The sequence below is a fragment of the Sitophilus oryzae genome, unplaced genomic scaffold (assembly GCF_002938485.1).
Source record: "Sitophilus oryzae breed Bouriz unplaced genomic scaffold, Soryzae_2.0 scaffold_1576_pilon_pilon, whole genome shotgun sequence".
NCBI lineage: Eukaryota > Metazoa > Arthropoda > Insecta > Coleoptera > Curculionidae > Sitophilus > Sitophilus oryzae.
The window spans coordinates 7,964,478-7,991,159 of record NW_022146254.1 but is presented as its reverse complement, the minus strand read 5'-3'; the positions used below and the strand labels follow the sequence as shown (position 1 = coordinate 7,991,159).

General features: G+C 32.8%; 1 protein-coding gene across 2 annotated transcripts in view; it reads right to left on the bottom strand.

Moving 5' to 3' along the window:
* LOC115879126 (unconventional myosin ID) overlaps window positions 1-22,812 on the bottom strand; it is a 108,568-nt gene extending 85,756 nt beyond the window's left edge. For both annotated transcript variants that reach the window (XM_030895787.1, XM_030895788.1), the window contains exon 1: window positions 22,575-22,812. In XM_030895787.1, coding sequence (XP_030751647.1) covers window positions 22,575-22,663 — 89 coding nt within the window. In that variant the 5' untranslated portion in view covers window positions 22,664-22,812. The remainder of the gene's footprint in view (window positions 1-22,574) is intronic.
* Window positions 22,813-26,682: the final 3,870 nt, after the last annotated feature.

Genomic DNA, 26,682 nt, shown 5'->3' with positions numbered 1-26,682 from the left:
TTGTTTAAGCACAATAACAATAATCGGAAGAGCTAGCGCGTCTTCTTCGTCCATTGTTACTATTCCATACTTTAACTGTTCAAGTACGCTTGTATCGTGCGGAGTCGATGCAAACTTGTACAAATACGCTTGCACAAGTACCTACACTTGTCAAGTATGCATGAACGTGTATAGCTGCCTTAAGGTGGGGTTGATTAACTTTCCCCTACCATACAATCTATATTCAAATATAGATTTAATAAAACATTTTTCAAACATGTGTCTTTTTCAAATTTACTTGGTTGTGTATGCACATCTGTTACGATTTTAAAGTAAAGACTTAAATATAAAAGTAAATCGTTTCCCAGCAATATAAACCGTAATTTAATAGGTAGGTAATAAATGCCACTATATATTTTGAATCAATTATTGAGACCTCACTTGAGACACCCTATAGGCCAAAATTAAAAATCTGTATATTATTATAGAGTTGTGATATAAATAAATAAATTTGATTGAAATTTATGGCCCATTTTGGCAACACAGCTATACCCACAGAAGATTATTTCATAACTCATAAAACTAAATTTCTTCCATATATTTTTTTCAAAATATGACAAGACACCCACCTATCAGCCGTCAGTATAAAGACATTAAAATTGTATAATAATATGTAAAAATTAAATCTAAAGCATTTTATCCACACCTAATCGTTGACTAGTATTTAGTATTTAACAAACACATAATCTCCGACAAAATATAATAGCAACTCATTAAGTAGGTACCGGATGATCGAAAAAAAATGGCGTCAGCGATGGCTATGAAATGAAGATCGCTGTCATTTTATATGTAAATTTATATGGGAAATGTCATCGATCGTCATTTTCTAGTCAACTGGACGCCGTTTTTTTTCGGTCATACGGTATTTTTTACGTTGTTGTATAAATATAATAATATAGACAATTATTAACAACATAGGAACACCTATTTCAGTTTATTGGTTTTTATTTTTAGCTTGCTTTATCAGCATTTTAAAAGTATTAAGGAATAATACAAAATGTACGACAAATATAACAAATATTTAATGATTACATTATCTGATAAATAAGTGGTGTTCTAGTTTCTTCCTCTTGATTCTTGGGACAATATACCCCCATATATATATATATATATATATATATATATATATATATATATATATATATATATATATATATATATATATATATATATATATATATATATATATATATATATATATATATATATATATATATATATATATATATATATATATATATATATATATATATATATATATATATATATATATATATATATATATATATATATATATATATATATATATATATATATATATATATATATATATTTAAATTATTTTTGACGACAAAAATGTATTTATAAAAATATACTAAAATAGGGTAGTATTAAAATATTGTAAATACGGCCCTTATGCAGTTTTTACACTACAGGAGGTACTCCAGGGGTGGACGGGCCATATGGGAAAACGGGAAAATTCCCGGTGGGCCGGTGGGAAGATTGGCTTGGCAAAAATTAAATGGCTAATCTTCAAACTAAAGTTACGTTATGGTGCGTTTAGACTTGAGCACGCACGCACTGATCCTCCGCGAATGCTCAAGTGTAAACGGCTGTGCGCGCACGCTCACTCTGAATCTGCCTGTGCGCGAGAAGCCGCGAACGTGAGCCGTCTGGAGTCGGTTTTTGGTCCGTGCTCAAAGAGATTTTATGTGTGCGCAAACGCTCAGTTTGCACCGGCAATTTGTTTTGTCTGCGTTCGTGCGTGCGTGTTTGCTTTTTTTTCGTTTTCTTTATTAAAATTATGGAGTGGATCAATGAATCTTCGTTAGTATTAATTGAAGAATATGAAAAGTTGCCTATATTATGGGATGTTGTAAATAAAATTAATATTGAATATGTCGATATTAATGAAATTGCTATTCTAAAATGTGTATCTTTTGTTCGTAATTTTTGGTGTTATTAAATTTTGTAAATATTCAAAGTCGAGCCTGGTCATTCTTGTAAAGTTTTTGAACTGATCATAGCCCTCCTCAGACACTAAGTTGTTGCAGTAAATTATATCGAGTTCTAAAAAATTGGGTTAGCCACCAGCGACGATGTTTTTGATTTTTCTCCTTTTTAATAATTAAGCTGTGCATAACAATGACTGCAGCCTCGGCTATTTCTTGGTCGTCCATTATTTTCGCCAACACAACTCTGCTGTGCGCGCACAAATGGATCACTTCATTCGTCGAAAAATAAGTTTTTAATTTGAACGGATCCGAGAGCGCGAACGAATGCCGTGCGCGCACGCTCAGCTCGTGCGTGCTCAAGTCTAAACGCACCATTAGATTCTTAGTGACTGCCTAACTAAGTAATCAATTTGCATCAATATAATCGTCAGTTGCTTTTATATAAATATTGCATAAACACCAATTTGTAAAATAACTATTGTTAGATGTCTTTCTATGAGACACTTATAATTTTAATAAACATCTGTTGTTTGTTGTTCGTTTGAATTGTTTTATTATACAAGGTGAGTCTATAAGTGCACCTTATTTTTGCGCTACTTTGTGCAAATATTTTGCGGGCTGGTAGATCTCAATAAAAGAAACATAATATATTCTCTTTACCGTGTTTCAAATAAGTCCAAAATAACCGAGCTATTAAAGTTTGGAAATTAAAAAAAAATGATTTATTTTAAAAAAAAAATTGAGATTCCTTTCGAAATTTTTCTGTATTTGCATCTCTTTTAGTAATATCGTAATATCAAAGATTAAGACCGAAGATTAAGTAACTATACCGTGGGAAAATTTGCGGTGGACAGCAAAATTTAAAAGAAAATGCACGATTTTCAACATCTTTTTTTTGCCAAAAAACTTAATAGACGTGTTCCTCGGGTCGAAATGTACCACCTCTGAAAATATTTGCACTTTTTTAAGACTGACACTGTATAGTTTTACCACTATTCTTTTATTAATAACTAATAACGACTCGGGCGTCCAACAGAAAAAAGAGTAAATATCATTAGCTAAGAATACGTTAACGTATTAGCTTGACAACTGGGGGCCTCGGTGCAATATTTTTCGAGTTGATCTGAGTAAAAAGGTAGACGAATTTGACGCGAACTCTGCGGTTGACAGAGAATGAGAACATAAAGATGGCTATCTCTAAGCTTGGTTTGAATTGGGGACGGACTAAAAGCCAAGTCTGAGAACCAGAAGTCAAGTCTAAATTGTTGTTTTAAATGTTGCTAAAATAAATTTACGAAAAAATTAGTGAAACAGCAGAGAAGAGTTAAATAATGTTTAAATTAGATTAGATAATAAAATATTAATGTCTCGAAAATCCAAATATTCTTATTACGGACCGTAACATAACATCTACCTCAGAACACATTTAGATCCACTGCCTAGGTATTACCTAGGTTTTCTTCGTTTGAGTCATGGTATTATCATACAAGATGCCAAATGTAGGAAACAAGAAAAAAGTTACGTGTTGAGAATTATATCAAACATTAAAACATGTATACACGTCGAGGCTTCTGCTGTACCAGAAAAGAGAGAATTTCTTTCTACATTTTGTCAGAAAGTATATACCTGAAAAGCTAAAAATAATGTATTTCACAGAGGATTGGGCCAGCTGGACTGAATGACAGGAAGTCTTAAAGTTTCTCAAAGTCGTAGCCTATTCAAGATCAAATTAATAACGGAAATAAAACAGTAGAATTATTATGCTCATCATGAACAGTTATGCTCATTTTGTTTTTGAGGATTTGGGCCGGTTGTCTGTTATTCCCGGGCCGGTTTCCACTTCCCCATCCACTCCTGGGAGGTACATATTGATTAACTCACAATACAACCAAACAGAATATCAAATATCCAAACAATGATAATTCCTTTACTTTCTCTAAATAAAATAATAATACATTGAGTAATTTTCGGTTTTAATCCATAGTCCCTCTAATTTTATCCGATATTGTATATTTATTCTGTCATATCACTACATTTATTTACCCTGTATATGTAAAGATCATGCCAAATAAAATTTTAGTCACGTGATTAAGACCGGCACAATGTTGCCGACTTTTACATATTTTCATTTTAGTCAAAATATTTTAGGAAACAAAAATTAATTAATTATAAATTGTATAAACATTTATTATTTACATTAACAAAACACGCCTCCTTAACAGCATTTAAGAGGCATAAAGGTCATTACAACCGCTTTCCCGTTCAAAATATTCTAATAAAAGTGCTAAAGTTTTTTGCAATGGCTATTAAGCTGCTTCGGCATCTTGTATATGCATTCCGTAATAAACGCAATTTTCAACTGCAAGGTCTGCTAGTAAAAAATTAAGCTTAAAATATCACAGCATACAAATGACAATAAAAATTGTCATTTTTGGCATTTCGTTATGCCCCACTATCACCAAACACAATGTCAAGAAATGTCTAAACGTAAACCTTTAATTTCTTCTAAACAAATTACAATATTGCCGCTGTAATTTTATCCTATGTTATTATTTATTCTGTTATGTGTCTCTCTCATTACTTTCATTTACTAATCTTACTTGACTTAATGTCCCTTTTAAATTACATTATTCGAATCAGTTTGTGCAATAATAAATAATCACGTATTATTGATATGTATATAAAATTTTCCTAATAAATTTTATTTTGAGTTACTCTGTATGCTATCTAGCAATCTTAAAAGCAACATTTTATTTGCTTGTTTCCTAATTTAGATTAAAATTACGTAAATATAAAACGGCACAGCGACTGACTCATCTTCCAAGTCAAGGCGCACCACAGAATTCCGAGCAAGAAATTAAATTGTTCGCAATGATGTCATCATGTCATACCGCGCGTCGTCCATACTTGTATTATTTATATGCAAAAAAAAAACAGAGAAATAATTGTTCATTTACTTTTGTTAGCACCGAGCAATACTAATTAAATTAATTGTAAGATACAAATATGCCAACTTATCAAGATGATTGGTTGCTGTATTTTCTAAAGATTTATTAGGTATTCCTTTTTTGCAGATATGCAGCATGCAGTTATCCGCATCAGCCCAGTTGTTCAATAAGACGGATTTTAATTGCTTTGACGGATAATATTTCGCTATAATAGAAAAACTTAACACACTTACACCTTAATTTCAAGGTATGTTATATAACCATCTTAGCATATTTTCTATACAGGATGCAGGATGGCAGGGTATGGTTTTAGGTGCCGATTTTCATGCGGTGCATGAAATATAGCGTCTGATTAAGTTATGTATGGTAAGGTTATGTATGGTGGTAAAGTGTTATGTTTATGTTAAACATGTATGTATATACTGACTCAAGACTGTCTTGCCAATATGGTATATAATGAAATCCTAAATATTCTAAAATAGGGCTTACATAGCCTTTGCAAACAAATGTGGAGCAGTAATAATAGATAGCTCGGAATAATAGATAGGCTTTAATCATGTGATTTAAATAAAAAAAAAATAATTTTACTGAAACTTTATAATAAATCAAAAAATAACTGTAAAAGTTATAAAAATGTCTCCTAGAAAACTATAAACATTTTCTATATCAGATGTAGCAGATAATAAATCGAAAAATAATTGTAAATGTTATAAAACTATATAAAAATATCTATTCATCAATTTAATTGTTGGACCGATTTTTGAACTAATTTCCTGTGAATCCATTAGTCCGCTAAACACAAGGATTTATTTTAAAATTTCTGTATAAGTGACAAAAATTCGCTGTTCAAATACATATCATTCCCAAAGTCTAGTGTAGAACTAGGTTCTTGTAATATAGAGATTATATCTTTATTCCCGAGAATCTATAATTGTTGTCAGAAAATATGTTGTTTTATTTTTTTTTTGAAACGGTTGTATCTTTCCAAATTCCTACCGACATTTTGATCTGGAGTAAGTACTCACTTTGATATTAGATAATACATACTAATTTCATTCTCGACTTAAGACTATTTCCGAACAATAGTGTATTGTTTTATTAGGAGTAAAAATTATGCTTTTTTTGACGATGCTATACCTTTGAAGGACCATCGTAAAGCTATTCCAATGTTACAGGGAGGCACAAAAAATACATAGAACATACTATTTTTTTTAAACATTACAAATTATTTTTTAATCAATTTCAAACATTGCAAATAATATAAACAGTAATCGAACAACAATTTGTACAGTCGTTGAATTCGACACTTAATATCAGTTTAATAATATATTTTTGCACTTCTGTGCTTAGGCGTAACAGTGCTTTACTTTTATGCCTAGGGGTTAAAATGACAAAAAATTAATACTTTTGAGACGTTTGAAAAAAATCCTTTTGATCTGAAGCGAACGACTTTTCTTTGCGGAATATATTGTTGGAAGAATAGACTACTATCCCAAATAGACAAATTAAGAGCAAGGGCGGACGTGATACATGAATACATCAACGGAAATACAAGCAGAAAAGTAAGGCATAAGATAGAGGATATTCTTAAAACGATCAAGCTCGAGAAATCTGACCCAGAATTCAACCGAAAACTTACATGCTTTAGAGATGAGCTTAGACAAAAATTTAAAGTGAAAGGGGCTAGACTAAAACGATACAATAAAACAACTAAACGAAAGGAACAGAATCGAGAATTTCAAAAAAACCAGAAGAAATTCTATCAAACACTGGAAAACCATAACAAAGAAGAAGTAACTGTGGAAAATGCTAATAAAGAGGAGTTTCTTAAATACTGGAGCAGTATGTGGTCAAAGCCTGCAGAATATAATAAAAAAGCTGCCTGGGTGCAATGGGAACAAGATAAAGCCAAAAACATCATAGAAATGACTAGTGTACCTATCACAGAAGAGGACATCAAATATGCCATAAAAAAGCTCAAGAATTGGAAGCGGCAGGCCCGGACAATATACATAACTTTTTGGATGAAACACTTTAAATGTCTACCTCTCGTGATTGTCCGATGTTTTGAACAAGCTCTTCAGAACCCCCAGGAATTCCGAAATATCTTGCTACAGGAAACACCTATTTACTATATAAGGGAGGAAACCAAAATGACCCTCAAAACTTCAGGCCAATTACGTGTTTGTCAGTTGTATACAAATTGTTTACATCGGTGATATACTCAAAAATTTATGAACACTGTGCAGCCCAAAACATAATAGCTCCCTGAACAGAAGGTTGCATACGCCGATCACTTGGCTGTAAAGAGCAGCTCACCGTGGATACTGCTGTTACGAGACAGGCTGTAGTAAAGAAAAGGAACCTTAGTACATGCTTTATCGACTATAGGAAGGCCTACGATTCGGTTCCCCACGATTGGCTCTTCGAAATTCTTGAAATTTATTTAATCACTAGTGTGTACCCGCGACTTCGTTCGCGTCGGATTAATCATTTGTAATGGTGATGATCAAGCAAAGCAAGAATTTCCATTAACATACAAACTAAGATAAAATTTTCTTACATTTATGTCAGCATGAGAAAAAACAATATGGCGATATTATTATATAACTTGGTATAATATTTGAGGGGTAGTTTCATCTCGTTGGAATTTGACTTTCGAAAATCCGTTTGCCAAAAATAAGCTTTTTACGTCAAGCAGTTTAAGCAGAATCGTGATTAATCAATTACCCAACTTTTGGAACACCCTGTATGATTTTTTAAAAATTTCAAAATATGTAAAAAACAAAATCAATTATGCGTGTCCAAGTGTTTTCCCGAAAGGCTCGCCGTATTTAAATAACATATATTGTAATATTTGTGGGTCGTTTTCATCCGCTTGGAATTTGAAATTCGAAAAACCCCTCCTTATCGAACCTCTACACCCCACAGTAAATCCGTTTGCCAAAAATCAGCTTTAAAAGTCAAACAGTTTAAGTAGAATCGTGATTACTCAATGGTTATATTTTATGAAACACCCTGTATAAATTTTTAAAAAATCTTAAAATATGTAAAACAACGAAATAAAATATACATGTTTAAGAATTTTTCCGAAAAACTCACCGGTTTTTAAATAAAAAATATTCTAATATTTGAGGGGTGGTTTCACACCCTCAGAATTCGAGTTTCGAAAAATCCCTTCTTATCGAACCTCTACACCCTAAAGTCAATCCGTTTTCCAAAAATCAGCTTTTTACGTCAAGCGCTTTAAGCAGAATCGTGATTAATCAATGACCAATTAATCAATTTTTCGAAACACCCTGTATACATTTTTAAAAAATCTTAAAATATGCAAAAAAAGAAAATAAATTATACGTGCTTAAGCGTTTTTTCGGAAACTTGACGTTTTTTTAAAAAAATATTCTAATATTTGAGGGGCGGTTTCACCCCTTAGAATTCGAGTTTCGAAAATCCCTTCTTATCGAACCTCTACACCCTAAAGTCAATCCGTTTTCCAAAAATCAGCTTTTACGTCAAGCGATTTAAGCAGGATCGTGATTAATCAGTGACCAGATTTTTCGAAACACCCTGTATACATTTTTAAAAATCTTAAAATATGTAAAAAAGAAAATAAAATATACGTGTTTAAGCGTTTTTTCGGAAACTTGACCGTTTTTAAATAAAAATATTCTAATATTTGAGGGCGGTTTCACCCCTTAGAATTCGAGTTTCGAAAATCCCTTCTTATCGAACCTCTACATCCTAAAGTCAATCCGTTTTCCCAAAAAATCAGCTTTTTACGTCAAGCGCTTTAAGCAGGATCGTGATTAATCAGTGACCAGATTTTTTCGAAACACCCTGTATACATTTTTAAAAATCTTAAAATATGTAAAAAAGAAAATAAAATATACGTGTTTAAGCGTTTTTCGGAAACTTGACCGTTTTTAAATAAAAAATATTCTAATATTTGAGGGGCGGTTTCACCCCCTTAGAATTCGAGTTTCGAAAATCCCTTCTTATCGAACCTCTACACCCTAAAGTCAATCCGTTTTCCAAAAATCAGCTTTTTACGTCAAGCGCTTTAAGCAGGATCGTGATTAATCAGTGACCAGATTTTTCGAAACACCCTGTATACATTTTTAAAAATCTTTAAAATATGTAAAACAACAAAATAAAATATACGCGTTCAAGTTTTTTTTCGGAAACTTGACCGTTTTTAAATAAAAATATTCTAATATTTGAGGGGCGGTTTCACCCCTTTAGAATTCGAGTTTCGAAAAATCCCTTCTTATCGAACCTCTACACCCTAAAGTCAATCCGTTTTCAAAAATCAGCTTTTTTACGTCAAGCGCTTTAAGCAGGATCGTGATTAATCAGTGACCAGATTTTTCGAAACACCCTGTATACATTTTTAAAAATCTTAAAATATGTAAAAAAAGAAAATAAAATATACGTGTTTAAGCGTTTTTCGGAAACTTGACCGTTTTTTAAATAAAAATATTCTAATATTTGGGGCGGTTTCACCCCCTTAGAATTCGAGTTTCGAAAATCCCTTCTTATCGAACCTCTACACCCTAAAGTCAATCCGTTTTCCAAAAATCAGCTTTTTACGTCAAGCGCTTTAAGCAGGATCGTGATTAATCAGTGACCAGATTTTCGAAACACCCTGTATACATTTAAAAAATCTTAAAATATGTAAAACAACAAAATAAAATATACGCGTTCAAACGTTTTTCGGAAACTTGACCGTTTTTTAAATAAAATATTCTAATATTTGAGGGGCGGTTTCACCCCCTTAGAATTCGAGTTTCGAAAAATCCTTCTTATCGAACCTCTACACCTAAAAGTCAATCCGTTTTCCAAAAATCAGCTTTTTACGTCAAGCGCTTTAAGCAGGATCGTGATTAATCAATGACCAGATTTTCTGAAACACCCTGTATACATTTTTAAAAAATCTGAAAATATGTAAAAAAGAAAATAAAATATACGTGTTTCAGCGTTTTTCGGAAACTTGACCGTTTTTAAATAAAAATATTCTAATATTTGAGGGCGGTTTCACCCCTTAGAATTCGAGTTTCGAAAAATCCCTTCTTATCGAACCTCTACATCCTAAAGTCAATCCGTTTTCCAAAAATCAGCTTTTACGTCAAGCGCTTTAAGCAGGATCGTGATTAATCAGTGACCAGATTTTTCGAAACACCCTGTATACATTTTAAAAATCTTAAAATATGTAAAAAAAGAAAATAAAATATACGTGTTTAAGCGTTTTTTCGGAAACTTGACCGTTTTTAAATAAAAAATATTGTAATATTCCACCCCTTTTTACCCCTTAGGGGATGAATTTTTAAAATCCTTTCTTATCTTACGTAAACATCATAAAAGGAACCCCTGTGCAAAATTTCAGCTTTCTAGGGTCAAGGGTTTGGTCTGGGCGTTGATGAGTCAGTATCAGTCAGGACAGTCAGATTTATATATATAGATTTAAGCAACAAAGATTTAGGAGAAATTGAAATAAAAAAAGGTATATTCCAGGGCGACGCTCTCAGTCCTTTGTGGTTTATCTTGGCACTCAACCCACTACCTTCCCTATTAAACAATACCTCTTGTGGATATCGCTTAAAAGTAAAGGACGAAACACGAATAAACCATCTACTATTTATGGATGATATAAAAATATACGCGGAAAGTAAAACGCAACTACAAACGCTACTCAAAACAACAAAAACATTCAGCGACGATATAAGTATGTCTTTTGGTTTAAATAAATGTGCCACCGTAACTATTAGCAAAGGATGTATTAAATTAGAAAACGTCAATGAACATATAGATCCACTACCGCTAAATCAGACGTACAAGTATTTAGGTATGGCACAACACCGGTCCATCGACCACACAAAGCTAAAAAGTGAGTTTAAAGAAAAGTACAAAAAAAGACTTACAAAACTCTTAAATACAAATTTATCATCTGGAAACTTAATAAAAGCAATAAATGCATGGGCTGTACCTGTACTGATATATTCGTTTGGCGTACTTAAGTATTCTGATACAGATTTGCGTGATCTAGATCGACTCACTGGGGTACTAATGACTAAATTTAGAATGCACCACCCTAAGTCTGCTGTGGAAAGAATGTATCTTAAGAGAATAGAAGGTGGAAGGGGGCTTCTGAATTTGTATGAGTTGTGTAAAATCAAGAGCACAAAATGAGAACATATTTCCAACAAAACAACAGCCCGCTTACCCAGATGATAGTGGATGCAGATAACAATTACTCTGCGTTAAACCTTAAGGACTGCCGAGACCAGTTTGAAAACCAACAACTAATAGAACTAAGGAACAGACAGTGGCGGGAAAAAAGTTCTCCATGGAAGATATCCTGCATCCCTAGAGCAGCAGAATGTGGACAAGAGCGGTCTCTGGAATGGCTAAGAAGAGGGTTTCTTTATCCAGAGACTGAAGGTTTTATTGTAGCAATACAAGACGAGGTCATAAGAACTAGAAACTACGAGAGAAATATTCTGAAGAATGGAGTTGAGGATGTGTGTAGAAAATGCCATAAACCAGGAGAAACAATTGCTCATATAACAACAGGTTGCTCGGCGCTCTCTGCTAATGCATATTTAGGCAGACACAACCAAGTAGCAAAATTATTCACTCAAAGATGGCCAACAACCTTAAACTTAAGAAGAATCTTCCACCATATTTCAAATATGACCCTGAACCAGTCCTTGAATCTTCAGAATATGTTCTATACTGGGACAGACCAATTCTCACCGACAGAACAGTAGACTATAATAGGCCCGACATTGTGCTGATAAATAAAGATACCAAAACAGCAAAGATAATTGATGTTGCTTGCCCGAATAGCTACAACCTGCAGAAGACCGAGTCTGAAAAAGTTAGAAAATATGAGAATCTAGCAATTGAGATAAAACATGTATGGAAATTAAAAGAAGTTAGCAGTATTCCTATAATCATCTCGGCAACAGGCATGATTCCAAAGAGCCTTCAAAACAACCTAAGTAAACTGCAGATACCACTAGCAGTCATAACAACTATGCAGAAAGCAGTACTATTGCAAACATACCATATAGTGAGAAAGTTTTTGGGCGGAGAGAGATGAGATGAAGTTCTCCTTCGATACGTCCGAGCCTAACCCCATACACTAGAGACAGATAAGGGGTAGGTAAAAGTTTTCCAGCTACGGCTGAGAAAGTGCAAAAAATCGGTAAATAATAATAATAAATAATCTTTATTTCAAAAGTATGTTAAATAACATAAAACGAAACAGAGTCAAAAACAAAAATAACTTAACCTAGTTTTATGATTAATTTATATTAATTTACAGATAGGCAATCCTTTAAATTATATGGTTCAAAATCTATTAAAAATTTATACAAATGATTTTTGAAAGGTACGATATTATCTATTTGTTTCATATAATCAGGTAGGTTATTAAATAATTTCAAACAATAATAATATGGTCCTAATTCTGTTAATTTAAGCCTGTGGACTGGATAATTATAATCAGAATGCCTGGTGTTATACCTATACTATCTGTGGCTTATCAATGTTAAATAGGTTTTTATTTTTAAAGAAAAATAAAGTGCCCTCCTGAATTAAAATAGCTGTCACTGTTAGTATGTTATTCTCTTTAAACTTATTTCTACATGATTCGCCAATTTTCATGCCTAACATAACGCGTAGGACTTTTTTCTGAACTAAAAATATTTTATGTAGTTCATTTGTACTTCCGTATATTACCATTCCATACTTAAATGATAAGGATAAATTCCTTGAACCAGTTTGCTGTTTTTTTCTTATTATTTCTAGATGTTTACGCATTTTTTCACTTGCCACAAGGATGAACGATCGGGATAGGTAGAGTGTACTTTCTTTTTGAAAGGTGTAGTTAATCGGCACAACTGTCGGTACTGGGCTGAGGACAACCCCAGGGTTTTTCACGAGGTGCACAAACAAAACCCTAAGAAATTGAACGTGTGGGCTGGTATTTTTAGAAATTCTATTGTGAGTCCTTTTTTTCTTCCTGGAAATCTAACAGGTGATATGTACTTGGATTTACTGGAAAATACCATCGACCCAGCCCTAACTGACATCATAGAGAACAATCCTGGATACGTTAAAGCGGAACTAATATTTTAACAAGACGGTGCACCTCCACATTACTCTCAAAATGTGCGTAATTATTTAAACAATAACTTTCCCGTTCGGTGGATAGGACGAACGGGTGCAATTGAGTGGCCTCCCCGGTCACCCGACTTGACTCCTTTAAACTTTTTTCTATGGGGACACATAAAAAGTAAAGTGTATAGCACTCCACCCGCCTCATTAGAAGACCTGCGAAGACGAATTATTGATGTTTGTTGCGAAGTGACCCCGCAAGTTCTTCAGAATGTTCTAGAACGGGTTGAAAATAATTTGTATTACTGTATGGAGGTTGACGGGCAACATTTTCAGCATTTTCTTCATTAATAAGATAAGTTTTTTTTAATTAATTCAATTTATGCGTTTTTTGCATAAAAGTACTTTTCAAGTTTCAGTCTTTCATATTTTCAAAATGACTCGACCGATTTTTAAAAACGAAACGGGGAAATATAGAAAATAGAAAGCCCTTTTCATTGCGACGCCACTTGTTTTGAAAAAAGTTGGGGGATGACATCCCCGCTTAGTGGGTTGAAGATTTTGCAATCATTTTTGGGGCAAAAGTTGTCCCCCTTACAAACAAAATTGACATGTTTTTGGATTTTTCGAAAAAAAAAATACCCTGGCTGTTATGCCTTGCGGAACGTTTTCGATGGGCCACCCTGTATTATAAGCCGTATCACAAACCATCAAAAAATTGTTCCCAAACCGTTGATTTGTACAATTTTTGTGACATTTATACTATTTTTAACTGGTAAAAATAGGTCGCCAAGTGGAAATAGGAAATAGTAATAAAATAATTGAAACGTTTAACAAAATTATGTTTGGAACTAACTAAAGACTAACGAAATACAGGGTGAGTCTTAAAGTGCAAATATTTTCAGGGCAGAAAGGCAGAAAGAATAGACTGAAAGCCGAATCAGCGTATCAAACCGCAGCGGTTCTATTGGCTGAAATTTTTCGAAAATTCATCTGTCAAAAGTTTCAGCCAATAGAATTGGTGGAGATCGATACGCCGATCCGCCATTCTGCTTTACCTAATACCCTCTAATACGATGGTGTGGATTGACTCTGATACTATTACGATTCTATTATTATATCTTTATAAGGGTTCATTAATTTTTACATAATATAGTTTCTTTGTTGTGGAAATTATGGAATACCTATTAAGGAATTTGTTTAACAATTACAAAATGTAGTTTATATTTAAAAAACGGAGATTTCTTACAATGAATTCTACTATCACGACTCAAAGGATCTCTAAACATGAAAGTTTACAAAGTAGTGATAGCAGATAGAAATCGAACTATGGCTTTCTAATAGCATTTCCGAAAAACCGGATTATAAAATAATTTCAATTCAATTTTTTTGAAACATAGTTTTACAAATTAATAAAACATCATTATGTAAATATCATTATTACCTACCTACTAGGTATTTTATCAAGGTATCTACCTATAAATTTTTCCACTTGTTCCAACAATCAATAATCATAGGGATAGTAGAATTTCGGATTAATGGTTTTCCCTATTTACAACTGAAGTATACTTTTTAGGTCACAAAGGTGTGGACTGTGGATCTCGTGACTGTGAAGCCAAATTGAAATTTGAAATATTCTCACGACAAAAAAATCTATTTTCGCTTTTCTGGATTACTGTTACACTAATTTAAATTGTTGATAAAAAAACTGAAAACGAACTCCCAAAACGTAAAAATGACAATGGTATTACTAAATATGTCTTAGGTACTTCTGCAAAATACCTAAAAATCTTAGATTATATTACAGCTAACTAAATACGAACATCTCTACTTAGATTACATTTATTTGTACGTTGTACAACAAAAACATTATAGAAAATTAAAAAAAAGTATGAACGAAAAAAAGGCGCCAAAGACGGCTGGGGAATGACAAACGATGAAATTTGATGAGGCCAATATCTAGACGTCATTTACTAAAAAGTGACATAAAACCTCGCATAAAACTAATTATAGAAAGATTAAAAATGGATAGAGCGGTTTCAGACACAAATCTATTTCCAAAAAAATATTTTTTCTCGAATTTTAAACTACACCATTTAAAAATAATTTTACATCAATATAAAAATAAAATACAACCTCCTTTAAACCAACTGGTAGTAAGCCCATTAAAGGCCCTGAAGATTGTGGAATCGTGGGTGACACGGGAGGAACTAAATATTAGTCCTATAAAGACCGTAATAATCCCCTTCACCAAGCGAAGAATTTTGGAAGGACTAGGACCTCTACAACTCTGCGGTGAAGAGATTCCTCTCTCGGAGGAGGTCAAGTATCTAGAAATCACGCTGGATACCAAACTGACCTGGAACCGACACACATAGGGGTATTTTGATTATTTAGGCGGCCAAAAGTATATTTAGTTTAAACACAAACAAAACAGTGGTTTTATCCGATTTTTTGTGTTGTTTTGCTTTTTGTAATACACTATAGCAAGGATACAATTTTTTATTTGTGTTTCTAATAATTTCGTATTGCCGCCTAATCAGATCAGCCTCAACAAACATTGAAAGTGCGCATAGGTGCCAGTTTATTGTCTTCTTTATTCTGTAGAGTTTTAGTGTATGCAGTTTTATATTTTGTTGCACAATTAGGTGAAATGACCATCTCTTTAAGCATCTGCGAGGCACTTCTTTTTCCCGAGGTTTGAAGTGCTATTTGTGCTACCTGAAGCGACATTTCCATACTTGTACTTCGTAGTTCTTCAGTTCGTCTTCGTTGACTTCTTTCGCTTAATTCAGCAAATTCCTTTGGTGGACGCCCTGAACGGTGTGCTACCAAAGGTTGTTCAAACGTTCCTTCTAACCAGGCATAGTTTTTTTTAAGGAAGTTATCAAGATTTCGATGGGCATTAGACATTAGACCATTTTTTCTTAAATTGTGACTTGATGTACATCAAGTCATAATTTAATTAAGCATTAATTAAGTCATAATTTAATTAAAATTACAATTTAAGCATTAATTAAGTCATAATTTAATTAAAAAATAAAAGATTTAAACATATTCTCGTACGAGAATGTGTGCTTTAAATCTTTTATTTGGTCTTCGGAATAATTTTGGTATGCCAAAATATTATTTTCAAGATACTCTAATTTATCGTCAAAAGTAGGCAAATCTTGCTCTTGCATTTTATCACACAAGTACTTCCGACTTACTACTCGAGTATTTGACGACCCTGAAACAAAGTTAGACACTCTTCGAATCGAAATTGTTCTAGAATTATTAATGTTGCATTTTATACAAAGAAATTTAAAACCTGCATAACACAATATTTCGCAGCTGTTAGCAGCTAAACTAGTGATAATCATTTTCTATATACACTCAAGTTGACACTGAACTTTATTAAATATGTGGGACGAACCCTGAAGTATAACAAAAAAAATTTAGCTATGTGAAAGAATTATTTAAAATGACAGCAAAACTAATGCAATGATTTTGCACACTGCTAAAGGTGTTTAAGAATACTTAAAATCTTTTAAATATTAAATATGTAACCACTTACCAGCAATATCAGGATCCATTATTTAGTTTTTTATATATATCTTGGATAATTAATGTACACACTGTTGAAACTAAACGTTTGTAAAAGAGGATCAAAGGTGACTTGATATTACTGATCCAATTTCGTGTTGGCCGTTGAATACAGGGTTGCCTATTATTCTGCCGCTATTCAACTCCCGCCAGGTCTACCCTATTTCCATCTGCAATGAGTTCTACGAAATTGACTTTTAGCCGCTTAAATAATCAAAATACCCGTATGTGCGACATTTGAAAAATGTCACAAGGAGGGCGGTGACTACACTAGCGGTACACAGACGACTTCATGGAAAAATTTGGGGCCTCAGACTACAAATGGTGAACTGGCTGTACGCACTGGGGTAGTGAGGCTTTCAGTAACATATGAATCCTTGGTATAGTGGCCTAAGATGCAAAGACTTGCTTGTCTGAGCATAACAAGGGCGATGAAATTAAAGCCCACTTCATCAATGGTGGCGCTTCTGGACCTTCCGCCTCTTCACATAGTGATCCAGGCGGAGGCAAGAATGGGACTCTATCGACAACAAAATGTGTTGTCTCTGGGAAATAGGACAGAAACAGGACACTTAAAGATGGGGAATTCTATCGGGAGACCTCTAATCCAAATGGATCGAGGAATGTGAACAGATATAAGATTCAACAAGAGCTGGAGTATTTGGGGAAAGACCAAGGGTAAGCTTATCATTTTCCTTGGGTTGCTTGCCTTGGGTTGCTCAACCGTATTCCAGGCAGAAAACTTCTCCATTCTACAATGTGAGAGAGAAAACAACAGAAAAACTTATTCAGGTAAGCTCATCAATATACGCTCGGACAGTCAGGCGGGCACTTGGGGCGCTTATGAGGCCAAAGGTACCGTCGAGACTCGTCTGGGAATGCCTAGGTGAACTGGGAGTTCTGGCACGAAGGAACATAATTAAATTAATCTGGGTGTCGGGCCTCAGCGGCACATCCAAGGCAACGAAAAAGCCGATGAACTAGATGGGCAAGGATTATCGGCAGCCTATCTTTGTCCAGAGCCAGTACTGGGAATACCCAAATGTATGGCCCGTGGTGCACTAAATTCTGTCACAATCGAGTTTCAAAATCACAATATTTTGAAAGTTCAAAATTTGCATGGGACTTCCTGTTTTCAACGCCGCACTATGGGGTATTTTACCTCAAAACCTGGCCAATAGTATTTTTATTTTTTTTTGCATTCTTTCGCCTTTTAAAACGTGAGAAAATAAAGAAATTGCTTCAAATTTGAATACATACTTAGCGTTTTTTTATTGACAAGATTAAGTCGAGACTCCCTCGAGTATTGTCATGTTATTGAGTGATTCCTCAGGTCATTTTATGGAGAAAAGTTCCCATAAACATAGGTCCAGAAATGCATTGTTTCTAAGATACAGGGTGTTGAAAGTGAAAAACACTACATTTACAAGGTTCGATTACATACTGAAAGTTTACATAAACATTCTGTTATAAATGAAATAATATGTCTATTATTGAACTAGCAGATTAATATTGTTCTAACTACAAAATAACAGTTATACTAAAGAGTAAGTGTGCGAACACAGTGCAAGCAGGTTTGCCGCTTACTGGTAGTCAGCGCCAATCTGGGTACCTATTCTTGACATCGTTCGCAACTTTGCGTATACGCATCACGTGTATTGTTATAAACAGGGTATCCCAGAAATAAGTGCAAGTATTTTAAAGGGTGGTAGATCTCGATAAAAGAAACATATTTTCTCTTGTTATTTTACTTTGAAAATTTCCAAAAAATGATTTTTTGCTAAAATTTTGAGAACCTTTTTTCATGTGCCTTCTCCTCATCGGAGGTTGGCGACCATCAATTGGAATTCCTCCCTGTCTTGGGCTAAACGGATAATTGCACTTGCCTCTCCTATATTAAACCACTGGCGCAAATTCCGCAACCAGGAAAACCGTTTACGCCCGATGCCTCGTCGTCCTTCAATCTTTCCCTCAACGATCAGCTGTAGGAAACTATATTTGTTATTTCGAAAAATATGACCAAAATATGCTGCTTTCCGTCGTTTTATTGTAGTCAATAGAGAACAACGGCATACCGTCGAGTCGGCCTAAAAACACGTAAACGTTTACGTACGCATGCGCATTTCTGATATTTCTTATTTTTTATACACGTAAAAGATTCTTTACGTCTACGTATACGTGTCAGCAGCAGCCAATTCGACCGTGTGCCGGCGTTCTCTAATAGTTCTTGGTCCTTACATATTCTTTCCAATACTTCGAGATTTGTTTGAGAACCACTGGATCTTTTCTGGATTTTCTTTCTTATAAATTTAATCTACTACCTATGTTGCCATATTATCAAGAAATTATTTTTTTAAATAAAAACTAAAAAAAATTGCAAAAAAATTGCAAAAATATTATCAAAAAATTCGAATTTTCAAAAAAAATATTTAGAAAAAACCTCATAGGCGTGTTTCTGGGGTTGAACTATACTACCAGTTAAGTTAAAATACTTGCACGTATTTCTGGGACACCCTGTATATGGTTACATAGTAGCGCCGCGCCGCGCCGCCTCGCGCTTATAACCTTGAAAAATTAAAGCGTGTTATCAAATCGGCTAGTTCACAGTGAAAGCAGGTAGGCGCCGTCAACTAGCGTTCATCGGCGTTCTCGCTTTTACCGGAACGAAAATTTATTTATTTCTGCTTTTGCAGGCGCCGACGGCGCACAGAGGGTATTAAGAACTAAAAGTTGGCCAAAATTATGTTTTATGATTTTTTGCTTTTTGCTAGTAATATTAATTATTAGAGGAGAGGGTGCTAATATGGAACCTCATTTTGTTTTTCCTACACAATATTTTTTCCTCTACTCTGAAACCCTTTCCATCCCGATCAAATAGGGCCATTCTGTGCAAAACCAAGCAACAAGAAAGTAATTTGTATATTATCGACGATATTTGAGTGAGGATGGGTGTTATAGAGTAAAGACTATTTTCTTTAAGAATCTATTTAAATCAATGTTTTTTTGGCCGTGGCAAATATTGGCAAGATTTTTGTACATATTCCAAAGCTGGAGACTTTAAGCATTGAACGGATGCTAATTTCCATGCGGAATATTGCCGAATAGTCTTACACCTTATAAAAATGCCTCTGATTTTTTAAATATAAAACATTATAAAGAAATAGAATAGAAGGAAACGTTTCAAAATAAAAATATGGCATAAAACAGGACTTGCCAGCTGGCTCTGTATCCATCATGACAGTTATTATAAACAATTTGCAAAAAAAGCACTACAAACAATTCCACTATTTTATAATCTTAGAAATATTCAGAATACACTCAAGATAATTCATACTTATAATTGAAATATATTATTTATTTGATAGTCAACTTACGACTTAAAAAAGCTAATAAACGTGCTTACATTTAGTATTTATAGATTTGTATTCAGTTAAGATAAAAAATGAAAATAAAAATAAAAAAATATCACTTTTGGCTAGGTTTATAGACCAAATACCCCTATGTGCGGCCCCGGCGCGGCGGGCGCGGCGTTTCAATATGGTTAGGTTAGGTTAGGTTAGTTGATCAGGTAAATTTCCTCTTAATCAGCTACTTCCGAACCCTGCTCGCATCTCCGAAAAAGCCATATAACAATACACGTGATGCATATACGCAAAGTTACGCATCACGTGTATTGTTATCTGGCTTTTTCGGAGATGCGAGATGTGAGCGATATTTGAAGATGCGAGTGATCAACAATAGGTGCTCAGAGACGGCGCTGGCTGCCGGAAAGCAGAAACCTGACTCCACTATGTTCGTACCCTAATACTCCATATTATACTCCAAACTAATATAAGATCAATAAAAGATCGCGATTAGTAAGAAAAACTAAGATAATTATTAAGTAAATTTTGTAAAAGCACAGCAATACACAGCCCGTCTATTCGAAGAACAATTTGTGATTGGCGCGGATTGTAACACGGGGGGACATTGACCCCTACCACCCACCCTCGAATACATACGTTTATACAAATAATTCCTGGTATCGGTTGGTTGATATCTTGAATTTAGATTTTTGAATATTGGCCAACTTTTTGGGTTAAATACCCCTTAGTGCGCCGGGTATATTCTAACCCAAATTCTGTTTATAATTTTTAAAACACCTGTTGGAAATTATTATAATTCATAATATCAGATGAGAAGTAAAGACCGAGAAGCAGACCTACTAAATGCATTTTGTCCATTTTTTAAGATTTTCAACCACAGGTGGTATTGCAAACTACATACACAGAGTTAAAATATGATGCCAGAAACGACACGACGCGACGCGTTAAATACATTTTATCCCATTCGAATTAAATGGCGAAAATACCTTAAACCAATATTGCCTTAGACTTTATATGTGCTTTATGTCCATTGGCAGTAGACAAACAAACAAAAATATGTCCTTTGCTGTGGATATACTGCTGTTTGTTTGTCATTGCCAGATAAAGATTTTTTTGTATTGCAACTTCTATTTTTTAAATAATACTAGGTACTTAACATAATGAATGGAACTACGACTGGGAATCATGTAGTTGAGGATACGGACCGTGGTAGCAGGAAAATAAAGCGAAATTTCACGTCTAAAGGACAGTCAACAGCTTTTTTCAATTTTTTCAGATATCATCAAAACTAGATTTTTTACATGTAGGTGTACTATTTTTATGATTTTTTATCCATTTTTCAAGCACACTTCGGCAAGTTTCTTGCAAAAAGCATGGCAGTTTTTCTTTGTTTACCAAAATTCGAAAACTTGGACAAAATGCATCTATAGAAAGTCCGCTCCTCCATATACTTTTTGTCGAGCATTTTATTTAGAAATCGTATTATTCTCCACTCTTTGGTTATAGACCTGTTATTAAACTGAATTGCATAGAAAATATAAATTTGACACACTAACTAAAAAAGCCCTATAAATTGGATTAGCCCTCGTATCGCTTTGTGTAACTGACATTAGACACCTGTATTATACAGATAAATTTCACATACCTAAATATTTATTACCAAATGGGTAAAATTACTACTTATTTGCTACCTTTCACAAAAAATTAACTTGGCAATTATTAAGGAATTTATGCGCTAGCTGCAAAAATACCACCAAATAGATTTTAATCAAAATTTGACTACCTAAAACTAGGTTTTGTTCAAGTTGAGTTTAATAGTAAATTTTTAAAACATGCACTAATTTGTTGAAAATGTCAATTAATAAAATGTTATATTGTTTTCCTGTCAATATTAGTCATTAAATAAAAAAGATACTAAATTTAAATAACAAAATACCTTCTAACATTTATGTAAATATGAGTAGAATGATTTCATAAATGAGTAATTTAGAATCTGATAAAGATTACTCAACTGTAATAACCCAATGAATAAGTACCTGCTATAGTATAAAAACCTAATAGAAAAAATATGTTATAACATACAAAAAACAGATAACACTGATATCACTTCATTTTACCTACATAAGCCTCAAATAACAAGTAATATTTATAGAAAATTCGGTCAACGAAACTCAATTACACAAGTACTTAGGAATATTTATATGTATAAGATACCGTTTCAAGAATCATTAGCATTCAAAAGAAGTACCTATTCAAAATCAACAATACACAATGTCCATGGCACGATTTGTTTTGATCATTTTGGTGTAGGTTTAAAAGTGCATTTTTGTAAATAACAAACTTATTAATAGGACAGACAAAATAAATACTTTGAATTGACCAAAAACAAATCGTGGTACTGTACTTCAAAATAACACTAAGTTAATATTTTTTTATATAACATATTCTTTGAACAACTATTGCATAGGATTAGATATTGGCATGGATCTTAATGTGATACAACTTAATATGTTAGCTAACTATTGTGGTTTGTTTTGAAAAAATATTGTACACCTGCCTACCTCAGCTGTAAGTTTTCCATAAAATTGTCCAAGTCGATTTTGTCCATGAGGACAAAATCTCCCACACCAACTTCTCTAGTTGTTGCCATTGTTTAGTTAAAAATCACTACCGGTCTAATAAATAGTTTTTTGCATATTTTCAAGTTCTCCTTCGAAAAGCCGCGCGTATGAACTAACCGCACTTTACGGCGAGTAGTACCGTTTCCCACGAAAGTGAACCACCAACGAATATTTTTCGTGAGTAGAATCGGGTTTTTCTTTGACAGGTTAAGTACAGTGTTGCCATATAAACATAAGCCTTTTAATTCTGTAACATCAAAAACGGATTATCAATGATTAAACTGTTTTAATGTAACTAGTTGCAAACCAGGAACTAAATTAAATTGAAAATAACGAAAAGAAGCAACTGTATATTATAAAATTATTAGAAAATCACAGAAAGATATATTTAAAAGTACCAAAATAAAACTTGGCAATATTGCCCGTGATTCAAAGAGAATATGATACTAGAACAGACGGCCGCCGCAGATAAGTATAATTTGTTCCCTATAAAAAATCAAAAAGCCTATAACCGTTTCTACCGGGGGCGTCTCAAAAGTATAACATTTTAAATTATAACATTTTTAATTTTTAACTATAACATTTTTAATTTTTCAGGTTAAAAAAACGATATTTGGTATGTTAGGATATGACATAAATTAGGATTGATCGACCGTATTCAATTCTTTTCAGTCACTTCATGTTTCACCGGAAATTACTACAACATTTGATTTTTAAATGACACCGTTGATATTTTTTACTTCGTTTGATAGAAAAAGTCATTCTGAATAGAATGACATAGCATACGTTAACTTTTAACATTTTCAATTAAAAGCAAAGATACCAAGTGTGTGGTACCAAATTATTATAGTAAATAATGCTTTTTCCGATTATGCTAATGAGCCACCCTTCCATTTGGAAAAATATAAGATATGATTAAAAATAAGATTTGGACATCTCTTACCCGGCCAGGACAAGATACGAAGAAAATTAGACGATCAAATCTATTTTTTCAAAGCTCCATGATTAAATATTAGTGTTTTTAACATAGCCATGGCTCTTGTTTATATATTCTTTAAGTTGCTCAACCGGCTAGACAAATTGTGCTGCTTGTGAAGGGTACACAAACGCATTTCAAATACATCTGAAAGTCAACCTTAAAGGTCGTTTAAGGTCTCACAACAAGGTTCTTTCTGGAATCACTCAAGGAGGTTTGAAAGCCACATATGTCAAGGTCAAGCGAACTGCGCATGTGGAGGAGCCCAATCGGCTAATATCTCCTACTCATCTTTAACAGTGATCGGCTGATTAAGAAATTCAAACGAAACTTTTATTTTATTGTAGATTGTGCATTATTTTTGCCTGTTATTTTAAAAATTCTAAACCGTATTAACAAAGAAATTATTATTTTGATATGTTGGTACATTTTTTATAATTTATGATAATGCTAATTACTGTTAATTAATATTTAAAAAAAGTTACATACCTACTTTAATTTGATTTAATGCAGTGCATAAAAGAATCATTTCATTCTTAGATTATTTTATTCTAAATTGAGTGTTTTACGAATTTTACTATATTTTTTTTGAAAACATAAAACTTTTTACATTCTTCATTAAATGTTCAAAAAATTGCAACTTGCTTCAATATTATTTGACATTAAAATAAATATATTGTACTTAATACACCATTTAAATCTTTATTACACCAATTAAATCTTTATTAATGTAAAATATAGCCGAGTTTTAAAATCAAGTTTGCTTTAACTTTGTATGTGTGAAGAAATAAAAAATAAAAATTTCATTATTTAACTCACACACAAATCCCGTTAAACCATAAAACTTTCTAAAAGCAGGATACATGTCTAACTGAAATAATTCAAGTACATTTTCATTAAAAAAAATGTATCAGGAAAATAATTTAATTAGATAATGCAAGATTTATTTTTTATTCTGTTTCATATGGTCTTCAGTATTTTCAATACACAGGGTCTCTTATCTCTAGTATATAGTGCGACGTTCTCTATGGGTTTTTCGAAAACTACTGGAGATAAAGAGTCGGTTAAATGGGGAAAGAATTGCAGTTTTGTGAGGTCACAAATATGCGCCTTTCAGATTTTTGAAACAGTTCATGGATTACTAGATATTTCGAAAAAAAAACTTTGGCTATTTTAAAAATTGTCCTTAATTCCATTATAGTCTGTTTTAATCAAAAAGTTTTCAGATAACAGTTGTAGATAATCACATCCTTAATGAGATTGCGTCCTCTGTTTTTTCTAAAGCCTGTCATTTTTGACATATGAGACAAACATGTTTTTTTTTTAAATGGAAACCATAGTTGGCCATGAGGGTTCGGAAGTAGTTAATTAAGACGTAATTTACCTGATTAACTACGTGTAGTTTTTCTTCAAAAACTACGTCTTTTCCCGTTCATTAACTACAAGAAAACTACGTTAATAAACTATGTATTGATATTATGAATAATTTTCCTTTGTATGAGGTGTTATAGAGATAATATGATGTAAATATTATATTTAAAGCCATATTTCTTCTGTTTTCTTAAATTCATTATGTGTTTTTAAAGCTTCAACTTATTATAACCTGACCTCAAACCTTTGATATTTGACATAGGTTACATAAACTACACCCTCTACATAAACTACATTAACTACATGTAATGTAGTTTATGTAGTTTTTAAAAGTAACATGTAGTTTTCAGAACCCTGTATGGCCATGACATCATAAAAAGCACCATTTTTTAAGCTTTATAGCGATATAAGCTATAATATGTTTTTTTTCGAAAAAATTATTGAGTTATAGTATAGTCAATTCTTATAATTTTAAAACAATTTTACTTAGTTAGCCATGGAAACAAGTTCAATCGTCGTTGCCTTCAGAAATGCAAAACTCTCCAATTCAAAATTGTAAATTAAAATAAACAAAAATTGTAAATATGAATTTTTTAAATGAAGAAAAGCGTGTAGGATTATTGGTTCAACTTTTCATGACCATACATTTTCCAGGATACGTTGACCGTTGAACGCTATTTACGTTTTTTAGAGAACGGTTTTCAAGACATGTTAGAAAAGTTAAATTTAGATAGTCGCGCATCAATAGGGTGGTTCCAACATGACTTTCATTATGACATCTCCCCCCCCCCCATAATGAAAGAAATGTTAAAAATTATTTATATCACAATTATGCAAAGGAAAATAGAGGCGGTACGGGAGAACATTTCTAAAATAACTTAAGCGTATGGGGTAGTGATATTATGAAGTTTTAGTTTGCGTAATATAAATCGTAAAGAACCGTTTAATAACATATTCTATGTTTTTATGTTATAAATCATAACAGTGTAAAAATACCATGCTAACTAAGTGAAATTAGCCAAGAAAGAAAAAAATTGGCTATAACTATAACTCTGTATCTAACTGTAATTTTTCGAAAAAAACATATATACCTATATCGCTGAAAAGCTTAAAAATGGCAATTTTTATGAAGTCATGGCCAACTATGGTCAAAAATTACAGGCTTTAGAAAAAATCAGAAAACACAAACTCATTAGGTATGTGATTATCTACAACTTTTATCTGAAAACTTTTTGCCTAAAATAGATTATAATGGAATTAGGGACAAGTTTTAAAATAACCAAAATTTGTTTTTTTTTCGAAATATCTAGTAGGCGATAAACTTTTTCAAAAATCCGAAAGGCGCATATTTATGACCCCACAAAACTGCAATTCTTTCCCCATTAACCGACTCTCTATCTCCAGTAGTTTTCGAGATACCCATAGAGAACATCGTAGGAAACTCACACTGTATAGTATTTTGAAACTAACTATTATTATTATTTGACTAGTTTAATTTGATTAATAAGACTAGATTAATTTAATTTCAAATAAATTTGATCATATTTTTTTTCGTATATTCTGCTACCAGAAAACCAAGATTATATGATAACGCACTTTTCAACGAAGTTGAAGGCAGATATAGTGTATCTATCACAATACTTAATAGAAGTGCTACAATTATTTCAAGAAAAACAAAAAGAAGAAATACCCAATTACCCC